This window comes from Talaromyces atroroseus (assembly GCF_001907595.1).
Source record: "Talaromyces atroroseus strain IBT 11181 chromosome Unknown scaffold_17, whole genome shotgun sequence".
Taxonomy (NCBI): Eukaryota; Fungi; Ascomycota; class Eurotiomycetes; order Eurotiales; family Trichocomaceae; genus Talaromyces; species Talaromyces atroroseus.
Genome location: NW_017971449.1, coordinates 156082 through 171141, shown reverse-complemented (window position 1 = coordinate 171141; position 15060 = coordinate 156082). Strand labels below are relative to the sequence as shown.

The window sequence follows — 15060 nt, the reverse complement described above, 5'->3', positions numbered from 1 at the left end:
TGCACAATAAACATGCAACGCCCAAAACCAAGTCATCTTCGTTTCCCCCCCTTTTCCCTTTTCCCCCTGTTCTTCCTCTTGAGGTCCTTTTCCGCTTGCAATTCCCTCTTCTTCTGTTCCTCCTCTTCTCCCTCTTGCCAAAGCTGGTGCAACTGGTCGAATTCGGAGATTTTCGCGGTGATCTTCTCACTGATTGTCTTGCCTTCAGATACCCAAAGCTGCATGATCTCATCGCAAAGTTTCTGCATATTCGAAATCTCTGATTGATGATGGCTACTTTTGGTGTAAGCAAAGAGGTGATAGACATTACCTCTGAGATTTACGTATTGAAGAATCTTCTTTGGCGCTTCCTTGAAGTGCAAGTCGTATCCTTCCGGGGTGATGCCATATGTTATCATGAATCCTACACACGCATCAAGCATGTCTTTGTCGTAACCTGGCACAGTGAGAACGTATCGATGGAACTCGACGTCTGCGCCATGGACTTCGCAATTCCTCTCTTGTCGATATGCGTAGTAACGTTGCTTTTGTGTGGTTCTGCCGATGAGCTCACTCATATCATTGCGTATCCGTGCCCCGTGTAGCATGGCCAATTCATTTTTGAAATTCTTCTCCTGATCGCTGAATCTCGCGCCATATTCGGCCTTCTGATCAGCCAATTCCGCCTTCAGGGACTTGATCTCGTGGAAAATGTCAAAGCCCCCTGAATTACCGATCATCCTGGGCTCATCTAGTGACAGGCGTAACGGTTCCGTTTCAAGTTTCTGTCGTGCTTGCATCTCTAGTTCGGAAGACGACATGCCGGTCGTGTAGTTTAGATTCGTGGCGAGCAAGAGAGACAGGTACTAACGTATTTATACCAGTTAGCAAGACAGTCCTTCGAAACAAGTTTCCAGTCTTTTGTTAGTTATGAAACTCACAGCCTCCATTTTCGCGGCATGGCCCGCATGGAGGAGCGAAGCCATGGGAATCAAAGAGGCGTCCTGAGCTCAACAACTTAAGGATTTGAGGAGAGGGTAAGATAGTTCAGATGGCAGTGGTATGTATTCATGCAGTGCGCTTCTACCAATCTTATATAGACAGAAATGTTATGAATCTAGCATTTAGAAGAGTAGTAAGCACCTAGGTCTTTATTCGGAATATGCTGGAAATCAAACATATTTCATTATCTGGGGTTAGCTCTAGAGCCATACTGGGGGTATAGATGATTGCTTAGATGCGCAGTAACCTACCAAGTCCTTTATTTGGATACTACACATCAAAAAAAGTTCATTATCTAGGGCTAGCTCTAAGCCGTACTGGAGGGATAGATGATTTACCTTTGTCTGGATAATGCAAATCAAACAGAGACGGAATAGCCGTCTAGGAGTAGGGAAACGTTTCATCTAAGCAAGGTCAAAGCCAGATCATTGTTGATTCCGAGACACTTTGAAGAATGTGAAATCTTGAGCCTTTTATCTCTTTTTCTCTATATGCATGCTCTCTGAAAGACCATGGCACACAAATCTTTACCAGCTTGAGGGTTTTCATTGCTACATAGCCATTGACATATCCATGCGCAATCGGGCATTAATGAAGGGATTCCCTGTAGACTCTCCTATGTGGCTTTCCAACAGAGCTTCTAGGATAAACAGGGTAACTTACAATATTTCCCAATTAGGTAAGCGTTAGATATAAACTACATAATAACACTCATGTTATAGTAAAAGATAACGTGCTAGGTAGTAATGCTCTATACTCGACAGTTAAATAAATAAATAAATAAATAAATAAACAGATAAAAAAATAAGAAGTAGCCACATCTGATGCAATCATCGCGTCTGATCGCCTGTTGTTATCACGGGACCCGTTTCCGCTCTCAGCCAAGTTGCGGCCTTATCTTGCCTGAATTCGAGTTCAAAGCATCATTTCTTCATTTCTTCTTCCTTCTGTCTCTGAACACCAGCCCATGCCAGTCTCCAGTTGCATGTTCACAGCATAGCCCGCGCGCGACTGGAGAGTGTTCGCCGGCCTTACATATACATAGTCTTATCGTTATCACGGTCGTCAACGTCATGGCATTCCGATTGCCCACTCAGGCTCCCCCTCGACGACTAACCCTAACGTCTGAACCTGCGATCCATACGCCTCAACACCTCGAGCCAAACGATAATAACGACGATGAGGCCAAAGAATGGATCCTCTTCTCCCCCTCTCAAGCCGCCTCTCATACCACGCGCACTCGGAGCGACTCCACCGAACGAACCGCCCGCACCGCTGGCCAGTCCCGACTGAGTGATTTCGGATCATTCAATGCGATCACACACGATAACTCGGGCGACAATCCTTCAGTCGACGTGCTTGATGAGGAGGCCACCGAGCTAGACAGCTTGGACGACGGCCTACACGATTTCCGCGATGGCAACTATCCCGTGCTGCCGACTCATGATGGCCTGGGCTCGTTCCTGGCATCAGGCCAACAGACCCAAGAACAACTCTGGAGATACGAGCAGTACAACCCACAGCGCACAGCAGTACATGCTACGCCAACGCGCCGTTCAAGTCTGCAGAACCACCTGGAAGCCGTGGATGAACAGGAGTCGCGGGCTGATCGAGAGCGGTGGCAGCGGATTGAGAGGTGGAGGACAGAACAGAGCAGAATCTTGTTGCAGGAGATTGAGCGTGAGACAAGACGGCATCAGCGACGTAGTAGCCGCAGCACCTCCCGAAGGTCCAGGAACGATATCTTAGATAGTATTTCAGAGACGAAGGCTATGGAAAATACGTCGAGCATATCTTCTTCATCGCAAGGCGATTCGCCCAAAGAATCCATCTGGCGCCGCATAACCAGAAAGGTTATTCGCGATCTGATAGGAATAGATGATTCGTTACTCTCTATTATTCTGGGAGAGTCATTGGTTGACGATGTCCATCTGACCTCGTACATAGATGATGACTCGCACCCCGATATTCGTGAAATGCAAGAAGCGATCAGAGATGTCCCCGAAACACCAATCCATGCCGATGGCAATCATACATGGCAGGAACAGCTCATCCAACGGATTGCACGCGAACTCGGTGTTCTGGTTCATCAAATCTGGGAACATCCGGGGGCATTTAGCTCTTATATGCGGTCGTCAGAGGAACCGACCGACTTTTACGCTGGGATTCCGGTGACAAGACCAGAATCAGCGCCGCGTTTTGGGATAGATTCATCTTCGCAGATAACACCCGAGGAAAACATGACATCTTCCGTTTCTTCGCCGCACTTTACTCCAACGCTCCAAGATCCGGCTACGGCAGATCTTGTCGCTCAATGGGGCATTGAAGATGACGAAATGGTACCAGGTGCTCAATCACAAAGCAATGGTTTATACGAGCCAGTATCAGCATCTACGCTTGCAGCGCAGGAATATGACTATTGGGAGCAAGACATAGACGTCACCATGATATTCCGCTACCTCAAGAATCGGTTCCGAAGGGATACTCCTACGATGACTACTGCAACTACTAATAGTGGCAATGGAAATACCACAGCAGGAGGCCATTCAACCCACAATGAAGACGAACAAGACACTTATTCCAGCCGGCGGGCAGCCGTCATCCGCCAGCATCATCCTCTAGTTGCGCGGGCTCATGCACGATCCCAAGCGCGGCAGTCAGGGGCAGCAGCAGCAGCAGGAGGAGGAGGAGGAGGAGGACTGCGAACGCAAATGCGGGCCGCGGGCATCTCAACGCCTACTTCTCCCATATCTCGTCATCGCTTTCGTCGACCGAGCTCCAGCTATGCCAGTCAGAGCACCAAGGTATCTGCTACCAGACGCACTGCTGCCCTGGGCAGTGGCTCCAGCCGTCATTATTGGGATATAGGAGGCAGTGTCGGCAGCAGCAGTGCTGCTGTATCTGTTGGCGGGCCTGCAGTTACTGGAGCTTGGGGAGAAGTGTAGTTCTGTTCTGTTTATGGTTTGTTTGTTTTTTTTTTTTACTGCAATAACCATGTTTCAATGTGTTTATGATGTTTCATGACAGTGATGGGCGGCGTTTAGTGTATTCCTTTGCAGCTGATTGCTGGCATATACATATAATTATAACTTGACGGGCTGGATGTGAGATATTCTGTACATTTCATCTACAAGCTACAATCTCCATATACCATACACCATATACCAGTGGACATATCTAGGTATTTCCTGCATGCCTCAACAATCGACACAAACCAGATCTGCAGGCGTAACTCCAATCCCGAGTTCACGCAGACTCCGGCATATCCCCCTATTTGCTTCTCACGTAGTACCATGCAGCACGGTGTTACACGAAGCTGTGGTCAAACTACGAGATTCATTGCCCCAGGTAGGTCGGACAACGACGAAGAGTTCGTATGACAAGTCATACTCGATGCAGCGGGGACCCGGATTTGTGTCTCTCTGTGCGTTGCGTGGGTTGAGCTGAATTCAGTCAGTCCCAACACTTAAAGCGCCTTGAACGCTGCTGTTCAGAAGGACGCAGAGTACATTGTTTCTTTATTCACTGTTAGATACCCACAACAAGACACATCAAGACAATGCTCCGGCTCATGACTTCCTCCCTCTTCCTCCTATCCTCACTCCTCATCTCTCTCACCCAGGCACAATGCAACTCGACTCGCACCGCCAGCACAACCTCACCAACCCCCAGCAGCCTCACAATCGACGTGCAAGTCGGCCTAAACGGACTCACCTTCTCGCCGCCGATCCTCACAGCCGCGCAGGGCTCGACAATCAACTTCCATTTTGACCCGCGGAATCACTCCGTCGCCGAATCGCGCTTTGCATCTCCCTGCCAGTACGTCGACGGCGGGATATGGTCTGGCTATGTCCCGACGAGCCGCGGTGTAGCTGTATGTCTCTATATACCCTATTCCATACAATAATAAGGCTTAGAGACAAAGTGCTGATTGACGTATCCATCAAACAGCCCAATATCTTCAGCATCACCCTCAACGACTCCAATGCCCACTGGCTCTACTGCTCGCAAGGCAGTCATTGTCAGGCCGGCATGGTCATGGTTATTAACCCTCCGTATGTTCCGTAACTATGATCACATGTAGCTATCATCTCCTTTGCTGATCCGGTTCGTTTTTTAGTGCCAATTCTCCAGATACCCTTCGAGCGTATACTTTGGCGGCTCATAACACGACGCAGAGCACGGATGGGAACGTCGTTAGTGGTGGGGTGATTGTGGGTAATTCTTCTTCGTCGTCGTCGTCGTCGTCCACAGCGAGTACTTCGTCTGCTTCCTCGTCGACAGCTTCTTCGTTGTCTTCGTCGTCGTCTTCTACTGGGGCTACGTCGACGAGCACGAGCTTGGCTGTTGGCAATGCTCCTAGTGGATGGTTGGGTGTGGCTGTTCTGGGCGTGATGTGGGTGGTCTCCAGGTTGTGATATGGTTTGAAAGGTAAACATGAGGCGGTGCGGGAAATCAAACAGTTACTTGTGACTTATGCTATGGAGGACGTAATTGCATTTCTCATACATACAGAGAGCTAATTTACTTCCTCCGATCTGAATCCCTTAAAGAACTCCGTCGAAAAGACCAAATGGGTAATAACACGAACTAATCAATTCAAATTCCTGATGCTAACAAAAGTTTCTCTTTTTTTTTTAAGGAAAAAAAAAAAAAATGCTCTAAGCTTGGGAAACGTTCTCATAAGCCTCAGGGAATCGCTTGATGTTCTGGGCGACAGATCCGTGGCTGCGCAAGAACTGAACGTAGGCACCGTCGATCTTGACACGGCCCTCCTGGCGGAGACGGACGTACTCCTCACGGCGGAGAGGGGTGAAGCCCCAGTTCTTGGAAATGATGATCTTTTGGCGACCGGGGAACTTGTACATGGCACGGCGGAGAGCCTCGACGGCGGTGGCACGGTGGGCGTCACGGGTACGGACGGACAGAAGGATCTGGCCAATGTTCACACGGGCAACGGAACCGTTGGGCTTACCGAAAGCACCACGCATACCGGTTTGCAGACGATCGGCACCAGCGCACGACAACATCTTGTTGATACGGACAACGTGGAAGGGGTGGGCGCGCACGCGAAGGTGGAAACCTTCCTTACCAGCGACCTTGACGAGGTACCTACGACCCGTTAGTCAATTTTCCCCCAAAGACTTATTAAATATCGAACTCAAACGTACTTGTTGGCGCAAATACGGGCAGCTTCGAGGGCCTCGGAGGTCAACTGTTCGTATTCGTTGGAGACCATGTGCACGCAGGTAGGGAAGTCATCGACGTTGGCCTTCTTACGTCCAAGATCGAAGATACGGATCTTTGGGTCGGGGACACCACGGTTGAACCGGGACTTGGGGTAAGGCTGGATTTGTGTTGTCAGTCAGGATGTTCAGATCAAGATAATGGCAATAACGACAACGCTACGCGCTCGTCGTGCAAGTAGTCGTCGCTTTCTGTAATCGAAGCCAACAACTTCTCGGCAGAGCCCCCACAATCCCAGACGTGCTGAGAAAAGAAAAATCAAACGCACCTTGTTCTTGCAGTAGCGGTAGCATCTCGCGGGACGACGGGCCATCTTGAATATGCGGTGGTGTAGTTACTGCACTTCCTGCGAACGGGCGATGTAAGTAGACTGGAGGTGGTTGTCGTTGTCGAGATGGACGGGGGTCAAGAGGGAAGTCTTTCGTCAAGTCTCCCTCCGGCTTTGATTTCAAAGCAAATCGCCGCTAGTGCATTTTCTGTGGCAAAGCCCTAAGCCCTAAGCCGGCCGCTGCCAGTCTCCGGCTGGACAGACACAGTATGAGTCATTCTGCGTCATTTGCTGCTGACTAGCTATCTGGTTATTTAGTTCATCGTGCGGTAGTTATGTACAATGGTATTAATAATTATAAATTGTTCAGTCTTTGCTTGACTCGTGCCTGTGAAATACGACTTCTTCAACGGCCGCAACATCCAGCGTCACGTGATGTCACAGTCGCTCGGCGCGGCTTTGCCCAGTTCGGACTAGCGTTTACTAAGCCGACGACAGCCCGGAGTATCGTTGATGCGGTCCTTGCCTCAGGCGCTCAGTTATCTGGAGTACAGCCACAGCCCATCGCTATTATTGTAAGCAAAACATATAACTAACTTAGTTAACTACCAACTAACTACGTCAGCTATACGCTTATAGTTTATTGCCAGCTGGAACTAGCTCATTGTCTCAGACGTGGCTGTGGCCGAGTGAGATGGCATTCATAGGATAGTCGGTCTCTATACTTACAGTATGGCTACAGCAGTCTGTGCATAACTGCAGACTAGACTACACAACCAATTCACGAGCAAGAATAACATAACTGTAAAAGCATAATAATCACAATCAAATGGCCACGACACGCCTCTATTTATATCTGCTGGACTGCGTTTGATGGAACGCTAACCAAACCGAAGCTTCAATAATCCATCCAGCCCGCATAAAATTAGGCGGCCCCTGCTTCCACCGCCATCAACGTCGCCGCTCCCCTTGTATCTTTATCCTTCCTTCGTCTTTGTCTCGGCATTCTCTCTTTCTTTTTCTCTTTTTGCCATTGTTGTTTCTTCTATTATAATAATAACCTGTGCTGTGGTATTTGCCACTTTGGTCTCTCCCGTTTCTCCGCTGGCCGGTTGATTGATCTTAGGCCGCCCTCCGAGCTTTAATAGCCTGCTCTATACCACCGTGCTGGATCCTGGACGTGTTTCGCTATGTCGACAACACCCAAGAAATCAGCAGGCGTCAACGGGACAACAGGGCCTAACAACAGGGCCACACCAGACAGAACTGCAGCGGCCAAGTCTTCGAATGGCCTCCAACGAACCCCCTCTGGCCGCGGTTCTCCCGTCTCCGCTCGTGCTGCAGCCCGCAAGCCTGGACGGTCAAACCTAAGTGTCTCCAATGTTCCCAAGATATCCAGCACAGGGACCTTTGACGACGATGCGCGAGCCCAGAATGCGGCTCTGATCGACGAGCTGAAGGAGCAGCTACAAAAGGCCGAGACGGCGTCGGAACAATATCAGAAACAACTTGGGGTTCTGCAGTCGCGCCTAGATGATGCTATTGCGGAACAGCAAAAGCTTGAGGACCTAGCGCACGAAAAGGATAGCAGTATCGAGGCTCTGAATGCCGAAATCCGCGACCATGCCCGTCAACTTCGCGACATGGAGCAAGCGCACGAGCAAGACCGGAATGCCATGTCGCGAGATAAGGAGCAGCAGGCAAATAGGGAGGAGGAATTGCAGGCAACCATTCAACGTTTGAAGGAGTCTCTTGCTCAGAAGGATATTCGCGGGAATTCCGACGGCGACAAGAATATTTCGAGATCCTGTAAGAAGTTACCCTCCATTTTTCTTGTCTCTTCCCTACGCTCCCATCAGTTGTGCTAATTGATTACCACAGCGAGTTTTCGGAATCGATCGTCGCCCGATGTTGATAGTGGACAGTTCGCACCGTCGTCCCAGATTGAGCGCAGCCCTTCGAGAAACAATGCCAAGCTTCTGTTGCAGAAAGATAAATTGATCGAGTCCCTGAGGCTGGAGCTTGCAGAATCCCAAATCAAACTCGTCGAAATGGAAAACCAGGGCGGGGGTCGGCAGCATGAACTTGAGCGAGAGCTCTTGGAGGCAAGAATGGCCAATGCGCGTCTGATGGAAGACAATGAAAGCTATCAACTGCTGCTCAGTGAGAAGACACTCAATGGCGATTTTACCAAGGGTGATTTCTTACAAGAGGCTCCTGCAGGAATGCCTCAAAGCATGAGCGGATCTCTCGCGGACGAACTCGAGTCTGTTGGCGAGGGTAACAGTAACAATGCGGAATTCCGCCGGCTCGAGGCTGAAGTGAAGACTCTCAAGGATCAGAACAAGGCCCTCACTCTCTATATCGAACGGATTATTGGCCGTTTGCTGCAGCACGAAGGGTTTGAGAAGATTTTGGACAAGAATGACGGTCCACTGCCAGATCCAGGTGCTTCATCATCCAAGACAGACAAGGAGCTGCCGCCGCCGCCGCCTGAGAAAGACGAGCCCTCTCTACTGCAACGCGCACGATCTGTTATAATGCCTGCCCAGGGGCCCCGTCCCCAGCCGAGGTCGCGACCCGTGAGCGTGATGCCGCCACCGACATCCGTTCCAACAGCTCATGAAAACCCGCAGACTGCGCCTAGCATCCCTCTAGGACGCTCCCAATCCGTCCGTGCGGGCCACCGCAGAACCCGTTCTGATCAAGTAGGCGATCCCTTGGCAGCGGCGGTTGTTGGACAAATGTACCGCGGTCTTTCGGGGACCCGAAGCCCATCGGGCGGGCCTTTGAGCCCGACCACCATCGGACCAGGCTCGCGACAGAGCGGGTTCTTTGGGCCTGGCTACATCGCTGGCGGAAGCCAGAGCCAGCGGGCCCCATCTCAAGGTAGTCAACCTGACCGCAAGCGGCTCAGCAGCTCCGACAGCCTCTCCAGCGATGCCAACGCGGAGGTGAGCTCTCTGGGAGCGACATCTACACCGCCCAGTCGATCTAGCAGCAGTATGAACAACTATACTGGCGCAGTGATGACGCAGAATCGATTGCGGCCTCTGCGACTCGTTCGGGAGAACCAAGAGCTGGAGAAGCCCTCTGAAGATGACGAGGCTGGTAATAAGCGAGCCAACAGAGCCAGTTGGATGGGCTGGTTCAATCGTCCAACTTCCAACCCTGCTCAGGAGGAAACCCCCAAACAGTGATGACTCTTATCTACTCCTATGTCTTAGTCCATTTGGGGTTCTCCCTTCCGCTCTAATGTTTTGTTTGCTGAAAGGGAGATTGAAGCAGCCACTTCCATTGCCTTGATCCGGTCATTTTTTTGCTCAATACCCACCAGTGTGATGAGAACATGTTTCTTTGAGATAATGTTGTTGCTGCTTGCTTCTTTTGTCAACTTTTATATATGAAATTTACGCTGCTGATGAGTTGACATACATGTCTGTCAATCCGTGTGTATGTTCTGTAGACGATACGACCTATATAGCGCCTAGCTAGTGCGCATGTTTAGTACGAACATCAAATCCAAAATTCTTCCATCGACAAGTGTCTTGATCTATCCCTATAATGTCGTCGTTGAGTTGAAGCGGAGGGCCAGCGACGGGCCAATCACGGAGCCTCACCTGCCCAGAGTTGGTAAGCGGCCACGTTATGGCGGGAAGCCAAACCTCCGCAGTCAATCAATCAATCAATCAATCAATCAACAAAACAACACGACATTGGATAACAAGACACCATGCCGGGCTCGCTCTCCCTCTTCACCGTCAATGCGGTCCTGATTATGTCTACGGACGACAGCTCTCGCATCTACGCCAAATACTTCTCCCCGCCGCACCCCCCAGCCGGCGTTGCTGCCAATTCCACCGACTATCCTGGCGCAAACCCTTACCCTACGGTGAAAGAGCAAAAGGCGTTTGAGAGCGGGCTGCTGGAGAAGACCAACAAACAGACCAACGACGTGATTCTGTACGACAACCGCATCGTCGTTTTCAAGGTCGAGAACGATGTCATGCTATACGTGATTGGCAGCGTGGACGAAAATGAGGTGCTGCTGTACAATGTGGTGGTGGCACTGCGAGATGCCTTGGGGATATTATTCAAGTGCGTGAACTATTTGTTTTTGTTTCATCTGCAGTTGACAGCTGGCTAACTTCGGTTTATGTAGAGGCGCTACCGACAAACGCACAATTATCGAGAACTACGACCTTGTCTCCCTCGCCATAGACGAAATTATCGACGACGGCATCATCCTCGAAACAGACCCAGTCCTCATCGCTTCGCGTGTCAGTCGTGCCCCTACAGCAGATGCCCCTAACATGAAGAATATCGATCTTTCAGAGCAAGGCTTGCTCAATGCATGGGAATTCGGCAGACGCAAACTGGCCGAGCAATTGCGGCAGGGTCTTTAATTTATGTTCTCTTTCTTCCTTTCTTCCTTTTGCTGAGATTCTGGGTTGCCGGATAGAAGTTGCTCGAATCCATCTTCTTATATCTTCTTTGTCATTGTTGGGATTGAAAATGGGATTGGCGTGTTCTTTTCGTTCTTTCTGTTCAGTAAACATATTATAGCTCTTGATGTTGTTTGCATTTCATTGTGATTCTTCTCCCGTTTCACCATCGCGGTTGCTTTCGACTTTTTCTACATGGCCGTGAAATCCGAGTGTTGAGGTGTTCACCGACAGAGTATGAAACACCAAGCATTGTAAATCAATTCATTGAACTCACTACATGGGTAATTCATGGGGTTATAAAAATGAATTTATTCATGGCTTTGACGGGGAATGCGCGGCTGCCCCGCATACGTCACAGTAAATGTGCGCCGGCTCCGAGTCATTCATTGATTCATTTTGTTCTCCTTCTGCAACAAAACATCTCCGTCACGTCCCAACTCTTTGTACAGACTCCTGTTACTCTTCGTTATACGGCTCTCTTCCTTCTCGTCTTCGCTGCAACACCGTTCACACAGCGGATAGTCTCGTCAGCGCAGATTCCAGAATGAAGCAGAGATTTTCGTCGGTCGATGTCAAAGTCATTAGCCAGGAGCTCAGGGCTGCAGTAATCGGTCTCCGAGTCTCAAATATATATGACCTCTCATCGGTGAGACAGATCCTACCCATCTTCGCGCGAAACGGCGCCTCTACCTAGGTATCTGACATGAGAACCAGCGCATTTTCCTCTTCAAACTAGCCAAACCAGACAACCGCAAACAACTCATCATCGACTCCGGATTCCGATGTCATTTAACCGAATACTCGCGAACTACAGCCACTGCGCCGTCTGGTTTCGTGAGCCGATTACGCAAATACCTGAAGACGCGGCGCATAACCGCGGTGAATCAGCTGGGCGCCGACAGGATTATCGATATCGTTTTCAGTGATGGGCTGTTTCATGTTTTTCTGGAATTCTTTGCCGGAGGCAATATCATCCTTACTGATGGGGACTACAAGATTCTAGCCCTCTTCCGTACCGTCACGGCCTCCGCTGGCGAACAATATGAAGTCAAGATAGGCATGGAGTATGCAGTTGAGAAGGCGCAATATTATAGAGGTGTCCCGCCAGTATCAGAAGAGAGACTGAGTGAGACAATTCAAAAAGTTGTCGAGGCAGAGAAAACATCAGCCGACAATAATGCGCAGAAAAAGTCCAAGAAAAAGGTGGATGTGTTTAGAAAGACGCTTGCAAATGGATTTCCTGAGTTCCCACCGCTTCTTTTGGAAGATGCCTTTGCTGCTACGGGATTCGACTCGAGTGTCACCTTAAATAAAGTCCTCGAAGATCAAGATCTTTTCCGAAAGGCTATGGACGTCCTGCGTGAAGCGGAATCGGTAATTGCGAAACTATCCAAAGAAGATACGACAAAGGGCTATATTGTTGCGAAAGAGCAGGCCAATAAGGCTTCAGACCTAGGTCAGTCTGCGGAAAGCTTGCTCTTCGATGATTTCCATCCTTTCAAGCCACGCCAATTCCAAGAAAAACCCGGGTACCGAATTATTGAATACGAAAACTTCAACAAGACAGTTGATGAGTACTTTTCCTCCATTGAGTCGCAGAAGTTAGAGTCTCGCTTGGCTGAACATGAAGAGAATGCGAAGAGGAAACTTGAAGCAGCCCGAGCTGACCACCAGAACCGAGCGGGTGCGCTAAAGCAAGTGCAAGAGTTACACATTCGCAAAGCACAGGCTATCCAGGCCAATATCTACCGTGTGCAAGAAGCTACAGATGCTGTCAATGGGCTTATAGCACAGGGAATGGATTGGGTGGAAATCGCTAGGCTGATAGAGATGGAGCAAACGAGGAACAATCCTGTTGCTCAGATCATAAAATTGCCCCTGAAGCTTCATGAGAACACCATCACCGTACTGCTGAATGAAGAAAGTACAGAGATGGATGAGGAAGAGGCCGAGGTTTCAGAATCCGAGCCGGAAGAATCGGACGACAGTGACTCCGAACTTGATAATGGACCGCAACGAAAGGGTACGGAAATTCTCGCTGTTGATATTGACTTGAGCTTGTCACCATGGTCGAACGCAACGCAATACTATGATCAGAAGAGAGTTGCAGCAGTAAAGGAACAGAAAACAATCCAGTCTTCCGAGAAAGCATTGAAAAGCCAAGAAAAGAAAGTCACAGAAGACCTGAAACGCCACCTCAAACAGGAGAAGCAGGTCCTTCGACCATCCAGAAAGCCATTCTGGTTTGAGAAGTACCTTTTCTTCATATCCTCAGACGGCTACCTTGTCCTCGGTGGTCGTGATTCACATCAAGTGGAGATACTGTATCGACGCTATCTGAAAAAGGGCGATGCCTTTGTGCATGCTGACCTCGACGGAGCCACTCCATTGATTGTGAAGAACAGAGAAAACACCCCGGATGCCCCTATTCCGCCTGGTACGCTGACACAGGCGGGCAGTATTTCCGTCGCTACATCGAAAGCGTGGGAGTCAAAGGCATTAATGCCAGCATGGTGGGTCTATGCGCATCAGATATCCAAGACGAACGAAAGAGGAGAGCTCTTAGCTTCTGGAGGCTTTGCGGTCAAGGGCGACAAGAACTTTTTAGCCCCCGGCCAGCCTGTGCTGGGATTTGCTGTTCTGTTTCAAATCGGCAAGGAGAGTATTCAGCATCACCGAAAACACCGCCTAGAAGAAGTACCTGAGGATGTTGCTGTAGGCGAAACTACGCAGGAAATTTCTTCAGATGTCCAGGAAGTAAGCTTCAGCAGTGCGATCGAGGAGGAAGCGGCCGACAAGAAAATCGACGTTGAGGAAGAAGGATCATCTTCAGAAAGCGAAAAGGACGCAGAAGAAGAGCCAACAACGAAGTCAAACCCGCTTCAATCCGCAGCCGAATCACATTCAGAAGACGAGGATACAGATATAAATGGCGAAGACCCTGAAACCACAACGGCCATCAATGACGAAGAACCACCTACAAATATCAACAACATCCCCCAGCCAGCCCGCAAGGCACCAACACCAAAGCTCACAACAAAGCAGACAACAGTCCGCGGCAAAAAAGGCAAAGCCAAGAAAGCAGCCCAAAAATACGCACACCAAGACGAAGAAGACCGCGAGCTCGCACTCCGTCTTCTCGGCGCCAACACCAAAGCCAACAAGTCATCCCAGTCCGCAGCGGCAGCAGAAGCCAAAGCGAAACGCGAAGCAGAGCTCGAAGCCCAAAAACGACGTCGTCGAGCCCAACACGAACGCGCCGCCGAAGCAGAGCGCAAACGACAAGAGCAATTCTTCAAGAATGCCGCCGCTGCTGGCGATGCCAACGACGTTGACGAAGCCTACGACGAAGAAACCATAAAAGCCGAAGCAGAAGATCTATCATGGCTCCCAGCCCTTATCGGCACGCCTCTTCCAGAAGATGAAGTTCTCGCGGCAATCCCCGTGGCCGCGCCCTGGTCAGCCGTTGCTCGGTTCAAGTATCGCGCCAAACTGCAAGCTGGGAATGTCAAGAAGGGGAAAGCTATCAAGGATATTCTAGGTCATTGGATTATTGAAGCCGGCGGTGGGCCACCTGGTACTGACAGCAGCAGCAACAACAGCAAAATCAGCAAGAAAGCCATTGCGGATGATATTGCGGAAGGTTTGGATCGTGCTACGGCGGAGCGGATGCGTGCTCGTGAGGCGGACTTGCTCAAGGGTTGGCGCGATGTTGAGGTTATGAATACTTTGCCTGTCGGTAAAGTTCGTATTGTCTCTGGTGGAGCTAGTGTTGCTGGTGGTGGGAAAGGAGGAGGAGGAGGAAAAGGAGGTAAAGGTGATAAAGGCAAAGGAGGAGCTCCAAAAGGAGGAAAAGGGGGGAAGAAGAAATAATTCTACACATTAATAGGACCAAGGCAAAAAGTACATAGAAATGCATGCCTCATCATAGAGCGAGCTACTCGAATCGTCTTACTATTAGAATGTCATCCCTCATATTTACAGATTATAAGAACACCAGACTCGATGTAACGCCATACCCGTTGACCCGATACTCCCAATGGTAATCCATATACCAAGTCTCGTTATTCAGTATTATAATGCATGTAGCACGTAAGAAATTTCGCCCGCTATAAA

General features: G+C 49.7%; 7 protein-coding genes across 7 annotated transcripts; 5 read left to right on the top strand and 2 right to left on the bottom strand.

Moving 5' to 3' along the window:
• Positions 1-32: 32 nt before the first annotated feature.
• UA08_09017 (hypothetical protein) lies at positions 33-965 on the bottom strand (the record flags this gene model as incomplete). The annotated part of the gene is made up of 2 exons (XM_020264077.1): positions 33-845; positions 921-965. 2 exons carry the CDS (start codon positions 963-965, stop codon positions 33-35), a joined length of 858 nt encoding a protein of 285 aa, XP_020115881.1.
• A 1089-nt stretch (positions 966-2054) lies between these two features.
• UA08_09016 (hypothetical protein) lies at positions 2055-3926 on the top strand (the record flags this gene model as incomplete). Its single annotated transcript, XM_020264076.1, has 1 exon — positions 2055-3926. The coding sequence occupies one exon, from the start codon at positions 2055-2057 to the stop codon at positions 3924-3926; it is 1872 nt and encodes a 623-aa protein (XP_020115874.1).
• A 614-nt stretch (positions 3927-4540) lies between these two features.
• Positions 4541-5399, top strand: UA08_09015 (hypothetical protein; the record flags this gene model as incomplete). Its single annotated transcript, XM_020264074.1, has 3 exons — positions 4541-4855; positions 4933-5036; positions 5102-5399. The coding sequence occupies 3 exons, from the start codon at positions 4541-4543 to the stop codon at positions 5397-5399; spliced, it is 717 nt and encodes a 238-aa protein (XP_020115875.1).
• Positions 5400-5642: 243 nt separating this feature from the next.
• On the bottom strand, positions 5643-6541 carry UA08_09014 (60S ribosomal protein L10-A; the record flags this gene model as incomplete). The annotated part of the gene is made up of 3 exons (XM_020264073.1): positions 5643-6093; positions 6153-6328; positions 6497-6541. The coding sequence occupies 3 exons, from the start codon at positions 6539-6541 to the stop codon at positions 5643-5645; spliced, it is 672 nt and encodes a 223-aa protein (XP_020115872.1).
• A 1145-nt stretch (positions 6542-7686) lies between these two features.
• UA08_09013 (hypothetical protein) lies at positions 7687-9696 on the top strand (the record flags this gene model as incomplete). Its single annotated transcript, XM_020264072.1, has 2 exons — positions 7687-8305; positions 8378-9696. 2 exons carry the CDS (start codon positions 7687-7689, stop codon positions 9694-9696), a joined length of 1938 nt encoding a protein of 645 aa, XP_020115873.1.
• Positions 9697-10229: 533 nt separating this feature from the next.
• UA08_09012 (hypothetical protein) lies at positions 10230-10902 on the top strand (the record flags this gene model as incomplete). The annotated part of the gene is made up of 2 exons (XM_020264071.1): positions 10230-10594; positions 10659-10902. The coding sequence occupies 2 exons, from the start codon at positions 10230-10232 to the stop codon at positions 10900-10902; spliced, it is 609 nt and encodes a 202-aa protein (XP_020115878.1).
• A 586-nt stretch (positions 10903-11488) lies between these two features.
• Positions 11489-14817, top strand: UA08_09011 (hypothetical protein; the record flags this gene model as incomplete). The annotated part of the gene is made up of 2 exons (XM_020264070.1): positions 11489-11590; positions 11659-14817. 2 exons carry the CDS (start codon positions 11489-11491, stop codon positions 14815-14817), a joined length of 3261 nt encoding a protein of 1086 aa, XP_020115879.1.
• Positions 14818-15060: the final 243 nt, after the last annotated feature.